The 18337-nt window shown below is 39.4% G+C and overlaps 1 protein-coding gene across 1 annotated transcript in view; it reads left to right on the plus strand.

Annotated features, from left to right (window-relative positions):
* Positions 1–17128, plus strand: part of ext1a (exostosin glycosyltransferase 1a) — a 66091-nt gene extending 48963 nt beyond the window's left edge. The window contains exons 3-11 of the mRNA XM_079894386.1: positions 1489–1596; positions 4567–4686; positions 6422–6554; positions 8673–8791; positions 9890–9985; positions 10160–10249; positions 11650–11810; positions 12518–12689; positions 15718–17128. Of these exons, the coding sequence (XP_079750512.1) occupies positions 1489–1596; positions 4567–4686; positions 6422–6554; positions 8673–8791; positions 9890–9985; positions 10160–10249; positions 11650–11810; positions 12518–12689; positions 15718–15903 (1185 nt within the window). The 3' untranslated portion in view covers positions 15904–17128. The remainder of the gene's footprint in view (positions 1–1488; positions 1597–4566; positions 4687–6421; positions 6555–8672; positions 8792–9889; positions 9986–10159; positions 10250–11649; positions 11811–12517; positions 12690–15717) is intronic.
* Positions 17129–18337: the final 1209 nt, after the last annotated feature.

The raw sequence follows: 18337 nt of genomic DNA on the forward strand, positions 1-18337 counted from the left end.
ATTTTTTTTATATTTTCATTTCATTGTAAATGTAGTTTTAGTAATTTTGTTATGTTCTTTTGTAATTTTTGTATTTAAAAAATATTTTTATTTTTATTTTAGTTAGTAATTTTAGTTAAACTTATTTCCGTGTATGTATATACACACACACACACACACATATATATATATATATATATATATATATAAATGCATATAATATAAAATAAAATATTATATATAAATTAATTTTTTTCTTTTTTTCTTTTTTCTTTATTTAAAAGGGACAGCGCACATTAATCAACATGAGTACAAAGTCCAACATGTAAATGTGCCAGATTTAGCCATACAGGCTAATTTTCATCAATAAGAAAGCCTTAGATATAGATAAGTAAGAATAACATAACCACTATTCCCGATCAGGACAACTGGCAGGTTGATGGCCAAAAAAACAAAAAAACAAAAAAAACATAACACAAGTATCACACACAGTAGACACGGGTAAAAGTGTACAGACACGCATTTGAATGCATCAACAACACATAAGCACACACAGAGACACCACTATAGCAATGAATGCATTCACATTTCTATTTTATTTTATGTAATAGAAATTATATACAAAATATGTAGATAATTTCACTGTTGCACAGCCCTATATATAAAATACTTAATATATAAATAAAAAATAATAAATAAATATTATTATAAACATAAATCTATCAAAAATGTATATATGTGTATTGTGTATTTCATATATATATTTATACAAATATTTTTATATTACAAACATATATATTATGTATTGAATATATAGCCTACAATTTATTTATAAACATATATAACATTTATTTTTATATTTTCATTTTCATTGTAAATGTAGTTTTAGTAATTTTATGTTCTTTTGTAATTTTTGTATTTAAAAAATATTTTTATTTTAGTTAGTAATTTTAAAGTAAACTTATTTCCGTGTGTGTGTATATATATATATATATATATATATATATATATATATATATATATATATATATATATACTGAAACTTTAAAAAAAATATATATATATATATATATATAACATTTATTTTTATATTTTGACTGTCTCCTAGCCCTTCGTGTAGCAGTGTCTGTATCCGTGATGATTATCTCACGTCCTCTTTGATTGTTGTGACCCGTGAGGCTTCGGTTCAGACAGGCAGAGTCACGCTTTGTGTTTCGCTCCGTCGCTGCCAGATTTCTCAGAGCTCAGAAACTTACGACTTATCTGATAAAGACACGATTCTTCAGGCAGAGCTTCTCTGGGTTTCAGACTTTCCACTCGAAGATGCTAATAAAATTTTCATGACGCTTGCTTTATTTTTCTTCAGCCTGTTTTAACTTGCCTCTCTCTCTCTCTCTCTCTCTCTCTCTCTCTCTCTCTCTCTCTCTCTCTCTCTCTCTCTCTCTCTCTCTCTCTCTCTCTCTCTCTCTCTCTCTCTCTCTCTCTCTCTCTCTCTGTGTGTGTGTGCAGGCCGCTTGTGTGCCCGTCATGCTCAGTAACGGCTGGGAGCTTCCCTTCTCAGAGATCATCGACTGGCGTACGGCTGCCGTCATTGGGGACGAGAGACTTCTCCTACAGGTACGACTTTCATCATAATATATCAGGACTAGAAAGAGCTCAGCTTATGTCATACATTCTGCCCAAGCGGCAACCTTCCGATCGGTCTCTTAAATCCAACACGGAATTGACTTAAACTGCAATTCATCCACTGGCCGCTAGAGACAGACCACAAAAGAGAGTCAATCCCTACAAAAAACATGTTCAAATGCCCAACACGAGACGATCTGGAGACTCCACTATCAAATTCCGTCATGTAAATAGCGAATCCGCCATGGCTCGAGCGCAACTGGCTTTTAAAGGAATGGGAGATGAGACTCTGATTGGTTTTTTGCACGTTACGCCCAAAACACACCCATTACTCATTAAGAGAATAGAGACAACACTTTTAGACCATGCACCGGGAGCACCGACCATTTTTCCCGTCGTTAAACTAGCAAAAGTGGATTCGGATGCACTAAGTGCACTTGTGCCGTGAGCTTTAGACCATGAGCTTAGATCGTTAAAATAGGGCCTTATATTCATGCTTAATTAAGGGATAATGTACATCCAGCCGGTTGTTATCTCAGAATAAACCCGATCAGGATCAACACACACACACACACACACACACACACACACACACACACACACACCTGAAGGGGTTTATTCTGAGATCACACACACACACACACACACACACACACACACACACACACACATACACACACACATACACCTGAAGGGGTTTATTCTGATATAACAACTGGCTGGATGTACATTATCCGCTTATTACACGGATACTTGCCACATAAGTAAATAATTAGACACGAAATATTGATCTGAGTTGAAATATTTTATCAGCTCTTTAAACGCGAAGCTTTGCGGAGAGAGCAGTTTCAGTGGCGAGATCAAACTAGACGGACATTTAAGAGATACGGTATACAGTCATAACACTAATTACACAGCATTTCAACACATAAATAATTATGGAGATTAGAGATATTGATTTCAGATTAAACTGTTTTAAAATCATACCTGTTTGTATCTTATAATCCAACAGTGTACAAAACAATAGTCTCAAAATGGCCGCCGCTGCGTTTGTGTGAAACAAGAGAGAGCGAGTCCACGACACTGGATGGCATAATTAAATAACTGTACAGAAAATATTGATTCGACTGAGTTTTAATATTTTATTAGCTCACCAAATGCAAAACTTCCATGAAGAAAAACCGTTCCAATCAGACCAATCAGAATAAAGTATTCCACAGAGCCATGTAATAATATGTTTAAACCTCATGTAATCTGTTTTGAACAAGATTGGACCCCATTGACTTTCATTATATGACGAAAAAATAAGACATTTTACTATGTGTTCCACAGATGAAAGAAAGTCATACAAGTTTGGAGCAACATCAATGACTAATAATGGTTAAAATAGAGCCCTATATGTTGCTTAATATGTTTTAACCTCATGTAATCTCAAGACTTCCCTATAAATGAATCATCCATGAATGAAATCGTTCTAATGCCACATGCTAATTAGCGGGTCGGAAGCGATCAGTGCCGGTCCTCGGGCCTCAGAGACTCCACACTGAGAGCCAGGGCTGGTCGTGTGTAATCGAAACTCTTTCCCTCGCCGGCAGAACGACTCGAGTGAGAGAAGCGACAGGTTCTGTCGAGAGCAGGAGTTCTGCGTTTCATACGCTCTCGCTCTCGTGACCCTGAGGCGCTGGAGGCCTGACAGAAGCGCAGACTAATCGGCCAGTGCAATATTTGTAAAGGGAATCTTCCTCGAGCTGTTTGTGTTTACAGTGAAGAGACTTTAATAAACGCACACACCTGATGTGACTCAGTTTGTTGAATAAACACTACAACAGAACTCTATCTATCTATCTATCTATCTATCTATCTATCTATCTATCTATCTATCTATCTACCTATCTACCTATCTATCTATCTATCTATCTATCTATCTATCTATCTATCCTCTATCTCATTCTATCTATCTATCTATCTATCTATCTATCTATCTATCTATCTACCTATCTATCTATCTATCTATCTATCTATCTATCTATCTATCTATCTATCTATCTATCTATCTATCTATCTATCTATCTTTCTATCTTTCTATCTATCTATCTATCTATCTATCTATCTATCTATCCTCTATCTCATTCTATCTATCTATCTATCTATCTATCTATCTATCTACTGTATCTATCTATCTACTGTATCTATCTATCTATCTATCTATCTATCTATCTATCTATCTATCTATCCTCTATCTCATTCTATCTATCTATCTATCTATCTATCTATCTATCTATCTATCTATCTATCTATCTATCTATCTATCTATCTATCTATCTATCTATCTATCTATCTATCTATCCTCTATCTCATTCTATCTATCTATCTATCTATCTATCTATCTATCTATCTATCTATCTATCTATCTATCTATCTATCTATCTATCTATCTATCTATCTATCTATCTATCTATCCTCTATCTCATTCTATCTATCTATCTATCTATCTATCTATCTATCTATCTATCTATCTATCTATCTATATATCTATCTATCCTCTATCTCATTCTATCTATCTATCTATCTATCTATCTATCTATCTATCTATCTATCTATCTATCTATCTATCTATCTATCTATCTATCTATCTATCTATCTATCTATCTCATTCAATCTGTCTGTCTGTATGTCTGTTCTATCTATCTATGGCTCTCTCTATCTTTCCAACTACCTAGCAAAACCCTGGTATCTCCTTGGTAACCACATAGCAACTAATCAGGTGCCGACCCCCTATAGACTCATCAATCACCCAAGCATTATCCTGAAATTGCTTTCACTTTCTGGGGTGAACTCTTCCTTTAATCTACTCTCGAAACTTCCTTTACTTACTGAAAAAGCCCAGTTTCTCTGAGTTATTTTAACTGGTGCCTTCGATTGGAAATAAAACATGATCTCACTGCTCACTTCTCCTCACAGATTCCATCGACGGTTCGCTCCATCCATCAGGATCGCATTCTGTCCCTCCGCCAGCAGACGCAGTTCTTGTGGGAAGCGTACTTCTCTTCTGTGGAGAAGATCGTGCTCACTACATTAGAGGTGAGCGACGTCCTGATCAATGAACATCTTTCACTGCGGTCAAGACATGAGGCCATCGAATCCGATCGGATGAATCCCACAGAAACTTGCCCGGGTCATAATTTACCCAACAGAAAATGAGAAAATTGCAGAAAATGATGCTCATTTTAGGACCATTAAGATTTTTGCATCGTGATTATTTTCATGATTATTGAGCACGTTTTCACTCCACAGTTCTCATTACTGTAATGCATCCGGAATCAGATGTAATTATGGGTTTATTTGTAATTCTCATCATTTTAAATGATTTAATGATAATACTATAATGAGAATCATCCAGGCACAATGATTTATTTAGTCAAATTAGCAGAAATGTGCTCATTATGTAGAAATATTTTACTATTTAAATCAGAAAGACCATAATGAGAAGTATATATTTATTTCCCCCCACATAATGTCAAAATGCAAAAAAAAAAAAAAAAGGCTTCATTTTCTTTCAAATGGAAAAATATAATTTTTTGCACAAATTCTTTTACCCTCCCAATAGAATGAATTGCATGTGATCAGTCATTTCGCGAGCTATTCCTGAATGAAAACGGAGCTCCATCTGGCCGGTCTCAGGCTCTGGTTTCACACACTTCTCCCTGGAGGAAGTGTTGTAGTTCTGAGATGTGCTGGATTGCTGTTGGTGTGTAAGAGGACACCCGGGTCAGGTCTTGAAGGGTTTATCTGTGATACCGAGCATTAATATGTGTCCGAATAAACATGGCTTCGGTCCAGCTGGCCTCATGTTTATGAAAGTTAGGCTCTTTAAAGCTCATGAAATTTGAGCCTTGTTAATGTTTGTCAACTCTAGTCTAACATGCGATGCCGTGACACAATAAAAAGCATATTTACCATGTTAATCAGAGGCTGCAATGAAATCGCATACTTTTCTAGTCAAGTCACCTTTATTTATTTAGAGCTTTTTACAATACAGATTGTTTCAAAGCAGCTTTACAGTGAAAACAGGAAAATAATGCAACAAAGGTTGTTTCGGCTGTACAGCAGATCTGGAAGAAAAATATAGCGTCATAGTTGAGCTTAAGTAAGTTCAGTGATGGTTCATTTTTGTTGTAAAAAAGTTAATAATTTACTTAATTTATATATATAGCCGCTCTGGAGAAATCGTCCAGCTAGGTTGATTACTCATATAATGGTGTCAATGCAGACAGATCAATAAAATTGTTGAGATTCTGATTCGGCGAGATTCTGAAGTGTGCCTACGATGGACAGCGGCGATGGATAATTCACCTCAGATCTTAAAAATAAATTAAAGGAAAAATAACTGTAAACAAACAATTGTATTCTATGACAAAGACTGTATCAATGACTCAGTATGTATTTTCAATAATGTTTAAATTATGTTATATTTATGAGTCTGATTATGTGCTTATTGATTTGGTTGCGAGTGCAGTGCGCTTGCAGAGAGACTCCGCCCACACGCACTTCTGATTGGCTGTGATTTTTGATTGATTTGGTTGCGAGTGCAGTGTGCTTGCAGAGAGACTCCGCCCACATGCTCTTCTGATTGGCTGTGATTTTTGATTGATTTTGCCACGTCTGGTGTGGACAGAAAAATTGCTTGTCGCTGGTTTAGACATGGTGTAATAGCTCTAATGAACATCAGTGATTCAGAGAAGTCATTAAAGGGATCATAAAATTGTATCAGAACATCTTGTAACGTTCCAAACTCTTTCTGGATGTCCTCTTCCAGATCATCCAGGACCGTGTGTTTCAGCACAACGGCCGCAGCACGCTGATGTGGAACCGGCTGCCGGGAGGACTCTTCACCCTGCCACAATACTCCTCATATCTGGGAGACTTCCCCTTCTTCTACGCCGAGCTCGGTAAGTTTGACTTAACACCCACTGGCTCCAAATGCTTCAGTAGCCATGCCCCAGACTCCGCCTGCTACAGTAGCCACGCCCCAAACGCGCCGCCTGCTTCAGTAGCCACGCCCCAGACTCCGCCTGCTACAGTAGCCACGCCCCAAACGCGCCGCCTGCTTCAGTAGCCACGCCCCAGACTCTGCCTGCTACAGTAGCCACGCCCCAAACGCGCCGCCTGCTTGAGTAGCCACGCCCCAGACTCCACCTGCTACAGTAGCCACGCCCCACACTCTCCACCTGCTTCAGTAGACACGCCCCAGACTCCGCCTGCTACAGTAGCCACGCCCCAAACTCTCACCTTCTACAGTAGCCACGCCCCAAACTCTCCGCCTGCTACAGTAGCCACACCCCAAACTCTCCGCCTGCTACATTAGCCACGCCCCAAACTCTCACCTTCTACAGTAGCCACGCCCCAAACTCTCCGCCTGCTACAGTAGCCACACCCCAAACTCTCCGCCTGCTACAGTAGCCACGCCCCAAACTCTCACCTTCTACAGTAGCCACGCCCCCAAACTCTCCTCCTGCTACAGTAGCCACGCCCCAAACTCTCCTCCTGCTACAGTAGCCACGCCCCAAACTCTCACCAGGCTTGTTCGACTTGAACCGGCGCTGCACAGACCGATCGGTTTATGACATCAAAGTACCGCAAGAGCAATTCAAAAGCATAAGGAGCCGTCTACTCTCCATTCACTCTCGCGGTACTTTGATGTCATTCACCGATTGGTCTGTACAGCGCTGGTTCAAGTTGAACAAGTCAACTTTCTACAGTAGCCACGCCCCAAACTCTCCTCCTGCTACAGTAGCCACGCCCCAAACTCCCCGCCTGCTAGAGTAGCCACGCCCCAAACTCTCCGCCTGCTACAGTAGCCACGCCCCAAACACTCCATCTACTACAGTAGCCACGCCCCCAAATTATCCACCTGCTACAGTAGCCACGCCCCAAACTCGTCGTCTACTACAGTAGCCACGCCCCAAACTCTCCGCCTGCTACAGTAGCCACGCCCCAAACTCTCCTTCTGTTACAGTAGCCACGCCCCAAACTCTCCGTCTACTACAGTAGTCACGCCTCAAACTCTCCTCCTGCTACAGTAGCCACACCCCAAACTCTCCTCCTGCTATAGTAGCCACGCCCCAAACTCTCCTCCTGCTACAGTAGCCACGCCCCAAACTCTCCGCCTGCTACAGTAGCCACGCCCCAAACTCTCCACCTGCTAAAGTAGCCACGCCCCAAACTCTCCACCTGCTAAAGTAGCCACGCCCCAAACTCTCCTTCTGCTACAGTAGCCACGCCCCAAACTCTCCTCCTGCTAAAGTAGCCACGCCCCAAACTCACCTCCTGCTAAAGTAGCCACGCCCCAAACTCTCCACCTGCTACAGTAGCCACGCCCCAAACTCTCCTCCTGCTACAGTAGCCACTCCCCAAACTCTCCGCCTGCTACAATAGCCACGCCCCAAACTCTCCGCCTGCTACAGTAGCCACGCCCCAAACTCTCCGCCTGCTACAGTAGCCACGCCCAAAACTCTCCGCCTGCTACAGTAGCCACACCCAAACTCTCCGCCTGCTACAGTAGCCACGCCCAAAACTCTCCGCCTGCTACAGTAGCCACACCCCAAACTCTCCTCCTGCTACAGTAGCCACGCCCCAAACTCTCCTCCTGCTACAGTAGCCACGCCCCAAACTCTCCGCCTGCTACAGTAGCCACGCCCCAAACTCTCCTCCTGCTACAGTAGCCACGCCCCAAACTCTCCTCCTGCTACAGTAGCCACGGCCCAAACTCTCCGCCTGCTACAGTAGCCACGCCCCAAACTCTCCGCCTGCTACAGTAGCCACGCCCCAAACTCTCCACCAGTTCTGAAGGTGTCTGGGAGGCTCAATGTTTACTCTTGTGCGGGAGATAAACTCATGAATGGCATACTAATATTAGGCAATGAATTATAAACTGGGTCAAGAGAATGTATTTTAACAAATTATCTTACATCACCTTTAACAACATACTATTAAATCTACTCTATGGAGTCAGTGTTTTATATATATATATGAATTGTCTAATTAAACGTTGATCATCTTCTCCACAGGTATTAAACCACAGCAGAAATTCACCGCCGTCATTCACGCAGTCACGCCTCTCGTATCTCAGTCTCAACCGGTTCTCAAGTTGCTAGTGGCTGTGGCCAAATCACAGTACTGTGCCCAGGTCAGTTATTTATATACTATTATATTACTTATTAATACTATTTTAGCATTTATTAATATTTTAAATTAGCTTTTATTTTTATACTTACAGTGTCTAAATTTTAGTGCTTTTGTCATTTTTAAAGATTATTTATATTTAGCTTTCATTTATATTTATTTAAGTTTTTGTGTTAATAATTTTAGTTCTTCAACTTAAACTAGTTTATTTCAGTTGTATCAGTTCTGGAAACAACAAATAGCTCAGCAGCTGTTGCATAAAAACCACATTAAGGATGCATTTCCATAAAAGCAAATATCAGGCTTTTAGAAATATGCTCAGTCACTTCAGCTTTATGAATTCTAACTTGAATGAACAAGATATTATAAGAGCATATAAGAGTTAAATTTGTTATTTTGGCGTCAGAGAACTCATCAGATCCATTGCTAATACTTACAGATGTTTGTTTTCCCTCCAAAATGAGGTCATTTCCTAGAATGTGATGTCACTGAGGAACTGGCATTTGTTATTTAAAGACATTTTACAAAAGACTAACAGGATTGGATGTTGTTCCCAAAAACATTACATTCACAAAGTAGAGAAATTTGACTGTGAGATTGTGATGAAAGTACATGAAGTAGTATAATTTATGAAGACAGTGCTATTCAAAAGTAAGATTTTTTTTTTCTTTTGGAAAGAAATTAATACTGAAAGAAATTAAAGTGATCCAAATTAACAGTAAAGACTTCAAAAATTCAGATGAATGCTGTTCTTTTCAACTGATAATAATAATCATAAATGTTTCTTGATCATCAAATCATCATATTAGAGTGATTTCTGAAGGATCATGTGACACTGAAGACTGGAGTAATGATGCTGAAAATACAGCTTTGATCACAGGAATATATTACACTTTATTTTATAATCACATAGAAAACAACTATTTTAAATTATAATAATATTTCACTGTTTTTACAGTATTTTTGATCTAATAAACGCAGCCGTGGTGAGCTCTTTCAAAAACATTAAAGAATCTGACCGACCTCAAACTTTTGAACATTGGTGTAAATGATATAAAAATGTACTTGATAGTAGAAATGACCTCTGATGACCTTGTATCAGATCATTGTCCTGTGGAACTGTGACAAGCCTCTTCCCGCGAAGCATCGCTGGCCCGTGACCTCTGTCCCAGTCATCGTAATCGAGGGCGAGAGCAAGGTGAATCTCCACTTCAACCTGTCTTCATATTCTCATCTTATCAAATGAAGTGTCTGGTTTTACTCGCTGCGACGACACATGATGGATGGCGTATAGATTTGTTTTTTGCTCTCTGCCTCGAATGAGATATTGAGCATTTTCTGGAGGAGGTTTCACGTGTTTGTCTACGTTTAGGTGATGAGCAGCCGATTCCTGCCCTATGACAGCATGAGAACAGATGCAGTCCTGAGTCTGGATGAGGACACTGTGCTCTCGACCACTGAGGTGAGTCTGGGGCTGCAACAAAGACGTTAGATATGCAAAGACAGTGCAGTCATAGTACTATGAATGGGAGAAAGTGCAACACGCAATATGGCGGAATAAGTCCCGCCTTCTAAATAAAAGAGCCCATTGCAGACTGGTAAAGTCATTGCATCACTGTTAGAAGCACTTATGACTGCACACATGCACATTGGCTGAAAATGCAGTTTTTTGTCATGATTTGAGGATTTAGAAGAAAAAAAATGTTAGACTGGTGTTGTTGCCCGAGAGATGTTTCAAAGATGGCCACCAATGGTTTCAAAGATGGGACTTTGGCTACAACCAATCACAGGAATCAGGGAAAACATAAACAAAAACTGGCTATATAAGTGGATTTTATGGTACTCAATATTATATATGCACCATTTATCATCTGTAATACCATGGTGTAACTACTAGATAGCCATATATATAAATATATAAACATGGCTGTGTATTTCCTAGTTGCTGGAAACATTGTTTTCAGACATAACAATAATTTACTTGTATTAGGTTTTGCATTTGGATATATATTTAGACATTATTAAAGACTATTTTGTCAGATTGTTTTTCTTTTTTTTTCAACCGATCATAATGATTCTAAGTGCTTAGTTTTTTTAAATTTTGGGTCAAGCATTTTATTTCAGAAATTGTTTACATTTAATTTGCTCTTATTAAATTGTATTATCAGCATTATAGGATTAGTTCACCAAAAATGAGGTGGAGCCATCCAAGCTGTATATGACTCTCCACCAAATCCCCCTGTTGTCAATCATTTTATCCCTTAAAACTCACCTTTGATCAACAAAATTACATAAACTTTTTTTTCCTTGAAAATAATTTCTTAATGTCTTAAAATATCTTGAATGTAACTTGACACCCTTGCCTCATTTAGTATACGTGGTTCTATGAATATGCAAATGAGCCCCGCCTCCACTCACTCACTCAGCTCAGAGATCCACTGGTTGACGATCACACGTTGATCTGATTGGTTACAAGGTAGTTTGTGACGTCAGAAACACCAGCGATTTCAAAGCGTGTTTTTGAGACTGTCTTTGGTTCACTGCAGTTTTAAGGAGGAAATACTCAGCAATGCTGTCGACTTATGAATTTACACATGGTTTGTCTTAAAGCATATTAAAAACACCACATAGACACATAAACAACATTAAAAGCTTGAGTTTCACCACAGGGGGACTTTAAGGTTTTGGAGGAAAACATTCCAGGATTTTCCTCCATCTAATGCAAGTGAATGGTGCCCAATATTGACCATTTAGTCCAAAATCCAAATGCAGTGTATTTTTCATTGTTAGTTCAGGTGAACTTATTGTAAAGTGTAGTAGTTGCATGTTCAGTATGTACTTACAGTGCACTCATTCCCACAGGTGGATTTTGCCTTTACTGTTTGGCAAAGTTTCCCAGAGAGGATTGTGGGATACCCTGCGCGTAGCCATTTCTGGGACTCTAACAAGGAGCGTTGGGGATACACCTCCAAGTGGACCAATGATTACTCCATGGTGCTGACCGGAGCTGCTTTCTACCACAGGTCAGTCAGATATCCAACTCACGAACCACATCTCACTGTCATTAGCACTGCAGTGGAAGGTAATGATTTGAAACACTCTCCATGAGCAGCAACAAAACACTCCACGCACAGAAATACACATAAGCAATAATCAAAAATAAACTTTTTCCTGTCTAGAGTTTGATTTTACATGCAAATAAAATGTCTCTCCATCCCGGGAGACTAGCGCTAAATTAATCCTCTAGTTTAGCGCCATCTACTGTTTTAGAAGAGGAAGTTGCTCAACTGCATTTGTGAGAAAATCGAGCCGAGAGATCTCATAAAAAGCCAAGTGTCTCACAATCATAACAGACAGATATGCATTTGTATGCACTTGATTTGGTATTTGTTCAAAGGTTACATGCAATTTGTAGGATGGTTTGTATTTATTTTTGAAGTATTATCTTGGCTCATTTATTTATATTTGTAAAACACAATACATATTTGTTACTCCACTGCATTTTCACTCAAACTGACCTTTGTACCTCTGCACATTGCTTTTTTTTTTTTTTTTCGAGTCGAGTTTTCCTTTGCAAAGCAGATCGAGTTTGTTTGCAAAATGCTGGATTTGTTTGTTTAATTATGGCACGTAATTCGCTCCATCAAGAAATAACACACCGCATTCTACATTAGAATTCAACCAAGCCATGTAATAAATGTGTTTAATGCGCCATCTTTTTCTAATCCAGGTATTATAACTACTTGTACACACACTACCTGCCCGGCAGCTTAAAGACTATGGTGGACCAGCTCTCGAACTGTGAAGACATCCTCATGAACTTCCTAGTGTCTGCTGTCACTAAGATGCCGCCTATCAAGGTCACTCAAAAGAAACAGTACAAGGAGACGATGATGGGACAGGTACACAATCTGAGTGATTCTGTCACTGCCATATTTTCAGCTGTTTTAAAGGCAGGGTAGGTAGGATTTTTCAAAAAAAAAAAAAATCCAAATTTGTTTAAACTGTCTTTATATACCAATACATAATTAAAATGTAAGTACTCTGAAAAAGAGAGTATAAAAATCGAGTGTCTGTAGACCTCTCACGACTGTTGTAAACACAGCTCATTATTTCCATTCACTCCACCCCCTCCCTTCTGGGCTCCTTCCAAAGCCACGCCCCCAAAACACATGAATGCGCGACGCCAAACGCTCAGGCTCAGCTGGAAGACGCATTTATTATTTACCTGAGACGAGCGGAGAGGAAGGAGCGCAGTGCATGCAGTCACATCATGTCAGAATCACATGTAATAAAATACCTAACTTTATCACTATAAATATAAACAAATAAGATTTCTTTTAGTACTCACTATCAAGCTAGCATATCGATACTGGTAAAGTTTAAAATATACTTTGTTTGATTCGGTAACGAGCTATATTTATAGGTAACGAGCTATATTTATAGGTAACGAGCTATATTTAGGCTATAGGTAACGAGCTATATTTATAGGTAACGAGCTATATTTATAGGTAACGAGCTATATTTAGGCTATAGGTAACGAGCTATATTTAGGCTATAGGTAACGAGCTATATTTATAGGTAACGAGCTATATTTATAGGTAACGAGCTATATTTATAGGTAACGAGCTATATTTAGGCTATAGGTAACGAGCTATATTTATAGGTAACGAGCTATATTTATAGGTAACAAGCTATATTTATAGGTAACGAGCTATATTTATAGGTAACGAGCTATATTTAGGCTATAGGTAACGAGCTATATTTATAGGTAACAAGCTATATTTATAGGTAACGAGCTATATTTATAGGTAACAAGCTATATTTAGGCTATAGGTAACGAGCTATATTTATAGGTAACGAGCTATATTTATAGGTAATGAGCTATATTTATAAGGCAAAGCTAAAAACAGGTTGCATTGATACACGTTTTTCCATTACCATCAGTTACACTGTGATGAAGGTGAATTTCGTGTAAGATTCATAACATATACGGTGTTTTGCGAGTTTCCATGATGAAAACATTGTTGACTCTGATGAAGACTACACTCCAGAGACAAGTACCGCTTCGTCGGTTCGAGGACAGGTCCGGGGTCGAGGGCGAAGCAGAGGAGGTCGTTCAGGGTCCGAGGAAGTAGTTTTGCCTTGTTTGCCTTCGCTGACTGAATATGCAGGTGCTTTGAGTTTTGAATGCTCTTTCTCTGCCATAATTTTACTCTTCGTAGGTTCCGCGCCTCTCTTGCACGCCTCAAATCAAACGGGTGCGCGTGCATATGGGCAGATCTAGCAACAGGGGTGGTTGCCATGGTTGCGAGAGTGAGTGACAGTCACCCAAACCAATCAATTGTTTCGTCCCGAATGGAAATAATGAGCTGTGTTTATTGCAGATTAAAAGGTCTACAGTCACTCGATTTTTATACTCTCTTTTTCAGAGCACTTACATTTTAATTATGTATTGGTATATAAAGACAGTTTAAACAAATTTGAAAAAAAGTTTTTTATAAAAATCCTACCTACCCTACCTTTAATGATGTGTGATCTGATATTATGGAGTATGTCTCTCACTTCACAGAAACACACAGAGAGTGCACACACACTACGTGATGTAGTCTAGTAGGTTACACTAGTGCGCTTCAGCATTTAGACTATTAAAATGCATTTATAACGCCCTCAATATTCAAGATAAGTGGGAAAAATACCTCTGTGTGTCTATTATAATTATATCATTTAATATAGTTAATCAATATTATGTTTTTTTCTCCAAATATAAGCATTATTACAAATCTGATATTGATTGTATACAACATTTCAATAAATAAGAAGTTAATAGGGTTATTAGTCTAACCCTAACTTACATTTTAGACACAATATCGCCTTTTTTTGCTCTATTTCTCCAATGAAAATCGTTCCAAACAAAGACACAGGACTGTGTTGTGTGTCTGAACACACTGCAGTGTTTCATTACTGAATGAATGAATCGGTTGAATGAATGATTCAATGACTCACTCATTAAGAGAGTCAAATGCTTCGACCTGAATGAATCAGCCGTTTGAATGAATCGGTTGAAACTCAATGACTGTGACTTGCTGTTTTAATTTCACATTTAAAGTCTTTTCACTTTTTAAATCATTTCAAAATATTGATACTCAACGTTTTATGTTTAAAAAAATTTAAACATTATTTCTGCATTTGCTGCTGGTTAAACACATTCATGTCCCTCTGATCTGCATTAAACGGGCTGTGTAAACGCATCTAAACGCACTTCAGATTCAGATTCTGTGTTTACTCTGCAGTGCAAATATTAATTTTGATGATAATGATTTCAATTGATTAGTAGACCTATTGTGTCTTATTATTGTAATTGAATAGTTCGAATTAATTGCATACATAAAAATGGGCTTTATAAAGGTAAAAATGGCCATAAAAGGTAAAAATTTGTTTAAACTTGTTGGAAAAAAATTATTTGTGTCACTGCTGTGAACTGACCACCGCACAGAATATGAAGAATATTAAAGACTTTAGTGGTCAGCTGTTCACGACAGTCCTAAACCTGACAAGATACCAACTCACTCAGCAAAATATCATCAAAATATCATTATCGATAAAATCCCAGTGGATTTTTTCCAATTTTTTGTGGGTGATTAACTGGATGCAAATTAGTGAAAAATGCACTTTTCATTGGGGAAAATATGAAGCCATGTGACCTGAAACAAGACACATGGGGGGTCATGTGACCACTTTTTTTGCACTTTCATTGATTTGTATTTGAGTTCTTCTCCCCTGAGATATGTTTGACCAATAAATGGGTGTCTCATTTTATTAAAAATAAACTAAAATAGACTGTTTCATGGAGGCAACACCGAACCGCAGAGGGTTAGGGACCTCCGTATACATTGAGACAGCAGCTAACCGCCTCTCTTTCCTCCTCAGACGTCCCGGGCGTCTCGTTGGGCCGACCCGGACCACTTCGCCCAGCGGCAGACGTGCATGAACAAATTTGCCAGCTGGTTTGGCACGATGCCCCTGGTCCATTCGCAGATGAGACTGGATCCCGTTCTGTTCAAGGACCAGGTATCGATCCTGCGCAAGAAGTACAGAGACATCGAGCGACTCTGACAGATCCGAGAAACGCCTTCCCTGTGATGGGAAACGGCATCCGAAAACCCCTCAGAACCCCTCAGAACCTGATCCACGGGGATAAACGGGGGCACGGAAACGCTCCGGGAGGGAGCGCATTGAGACGGAGGGGGGGGGGGGGGAGTGTTGTGTTCGAAGAAGATTCGTCACTAACTAGGAATATATCTCGATCGGAGACCGCATCGACGTGATCTGGCATTTGGATGAGTTTCACACAACACACAAAGCTTTCTGTCTTCCACACCCCCTCTTGTAATGCTTTGCCAATGACAGCGGTGACCATGGCAACCTCGCCAGCCACACACACACACACACACACACACACACACACACACTCAGAATATTGCACATCGGTTTAACTCTGGATCATGTCAGATGAGGGTTTTACTGAGGTCGCCTGTATATTTATCCAGTTCACCTCCCGCTGCAAGCGCTACGCCCCTCTTGAAGATGCAGGATGACGTCCCGTGGAGAAGTCGCGCGTGCGAAACACCGCACACAACGTCACAGTGCCTGAACTTTCAGATGGACCGTATCTGGGAGTCCAAAGGGGTTTTGTATGAATGCATAAACACCTTGTTCATGCTGCTTATGTTTGGATTCAGTTTAGGTGTTCCACTAATTGGCCCGAAGTTTTAGTTTTTTTCTTTCTCTACAAGCCTTTTTGTGTTTTTTTTTCAAATTGACATAATTGTACTTTTTTTTTTTTTGTTGAAGATTTACACCTTGTCCTAACCAGACGCGATGCGATTAGATTTCAGAGACAAGCAATTTGTCTGTTCACACTAGTCTCTCTACTCACAACAAAATCAATTACAAATCACAGCCAATCAGAAGAGTGTGTGGGCGGAGTCTCTACTCACAACAAAATCAATTACAAATCACAGCCAATCAGAAGAGTGTGTGGGCGGAGTCTCTACTCACAACAAAATCAATTACAAATCACAGCCAATCAGAAGAGTGTGTGGGCGGAGTCTCTACTCACAACAAAATCAATTACAAATCACAGCCAATCAGAAGAGTGTGTGGGCGGAGTCTCTACTTACAACTAAATCAATTACAAATCACAGCCAATCAGAAGAGTGTGTGGGCGGAGTCTCTACTTACAACTAAATCAATTACAAATCACAGCCAATTAGAAGAGCGTGTGGGCGGAGTCTCTCTACTCACAACCAAATCAATTACAAATCACAGCCAATCAGAAGAGTGTGTGGGCGGAGTCTCTCTACTCACAACCAAATCACTTACAAATCACAGCCAATCAGAAGAGCATGTGGGCAGAGTCTCTCTACTCACAACTAAATCAATTACAAATCACAGCCAATCAGAAGAGAGTGGGGGCGGAGCCTCTCTGCAAATGCACTGCACTCACAACCAAATGAACTAGAACATAGTCAAATTCATAAATATTACACCATTTAAACATTATTTAAAAACATACGGAATGACTGAAACTCATAGAATACACGTGTTTGCTCACAGTTCCCTTCAAGATCTGAGGTGAATTATCAATTGTCACTTTGAGTACGGCTACAAAGGTCACGCAAAATGATATTCAAACTCATATTATCTTCATTTAACAGTAAATAAAGCACATAACCAGTACCTGAGGTTATCATTATCAGATTGTATGTTGTTGTTGTTCCAGCCGCGACTTCGCAAAATAGAAATTGTTTCTAACGTTGTTCGGCTGGTTAGGACAAAAACTCATGATAAACATGGAAAAGATGCTTTTACCGCGCATCACGTCTGGTCGGGACACGGTGTTAAATCCAGCGGCACAAACATCCCGTTCTCGTCTTATAGTGTAATGCCATGTTCACACTGCAGCTAATTCAGATGTCACTCCACTTCTGACTGCTTGATCTTGTTCTGAATTTGTGACATGCATTTTAAATCTCAGTTCAGACAACCGCTTTTACCAATCAATCTAACTAGTAACTAGTTGTTAATGCAGTGACATCACTTTTGCAGTGACTAAAAACACCCCGAATCTGTTTACGCGGAAACTTCTGAACGTTAACACAGTTTGCTTTCTGTAAAACCCCAAACATGATGGATGTTGTCAGTCATGAGACACCCGATGTTGTTTCAGTGTTTACGTGGCTAGGATGTGTTTCTAGAATCACACACTCAATGACTAGTCATTTTAAAGAGATATTTAACACTAGTTTTGCATTTACTCTCAATGTTGTAGACGGAAGAAAAAAACGAGCAAATCAATGAAAACGCTTGATTAGGAGAGAACGACATCCATTCAGAGCTTCAGGTCGAGGTTTGAGAACGTCTTCCATTGATTTTCTGTTCAGAAAGAGATATTAACTCTTTATCGCTCATGTTCTTCTCGGATTGAATGGATGGAGCTGGTTTTCCCAGAGGAGACAAAAAATCGTTCTCTTGAACATGGTCTTTA

The sequence above is a fragment of the Squalius cephalus genome, assembly GCF_949319135.1.
Source record: "Squalius cephalus genome assembly, chromosome: 15".
Lineage (NCBI taxonomy): Eukaryota > Metazoa > Chordata > Actinopteri > Cypriniformes > Leuciscidae > Squalius > Squalius cephalus.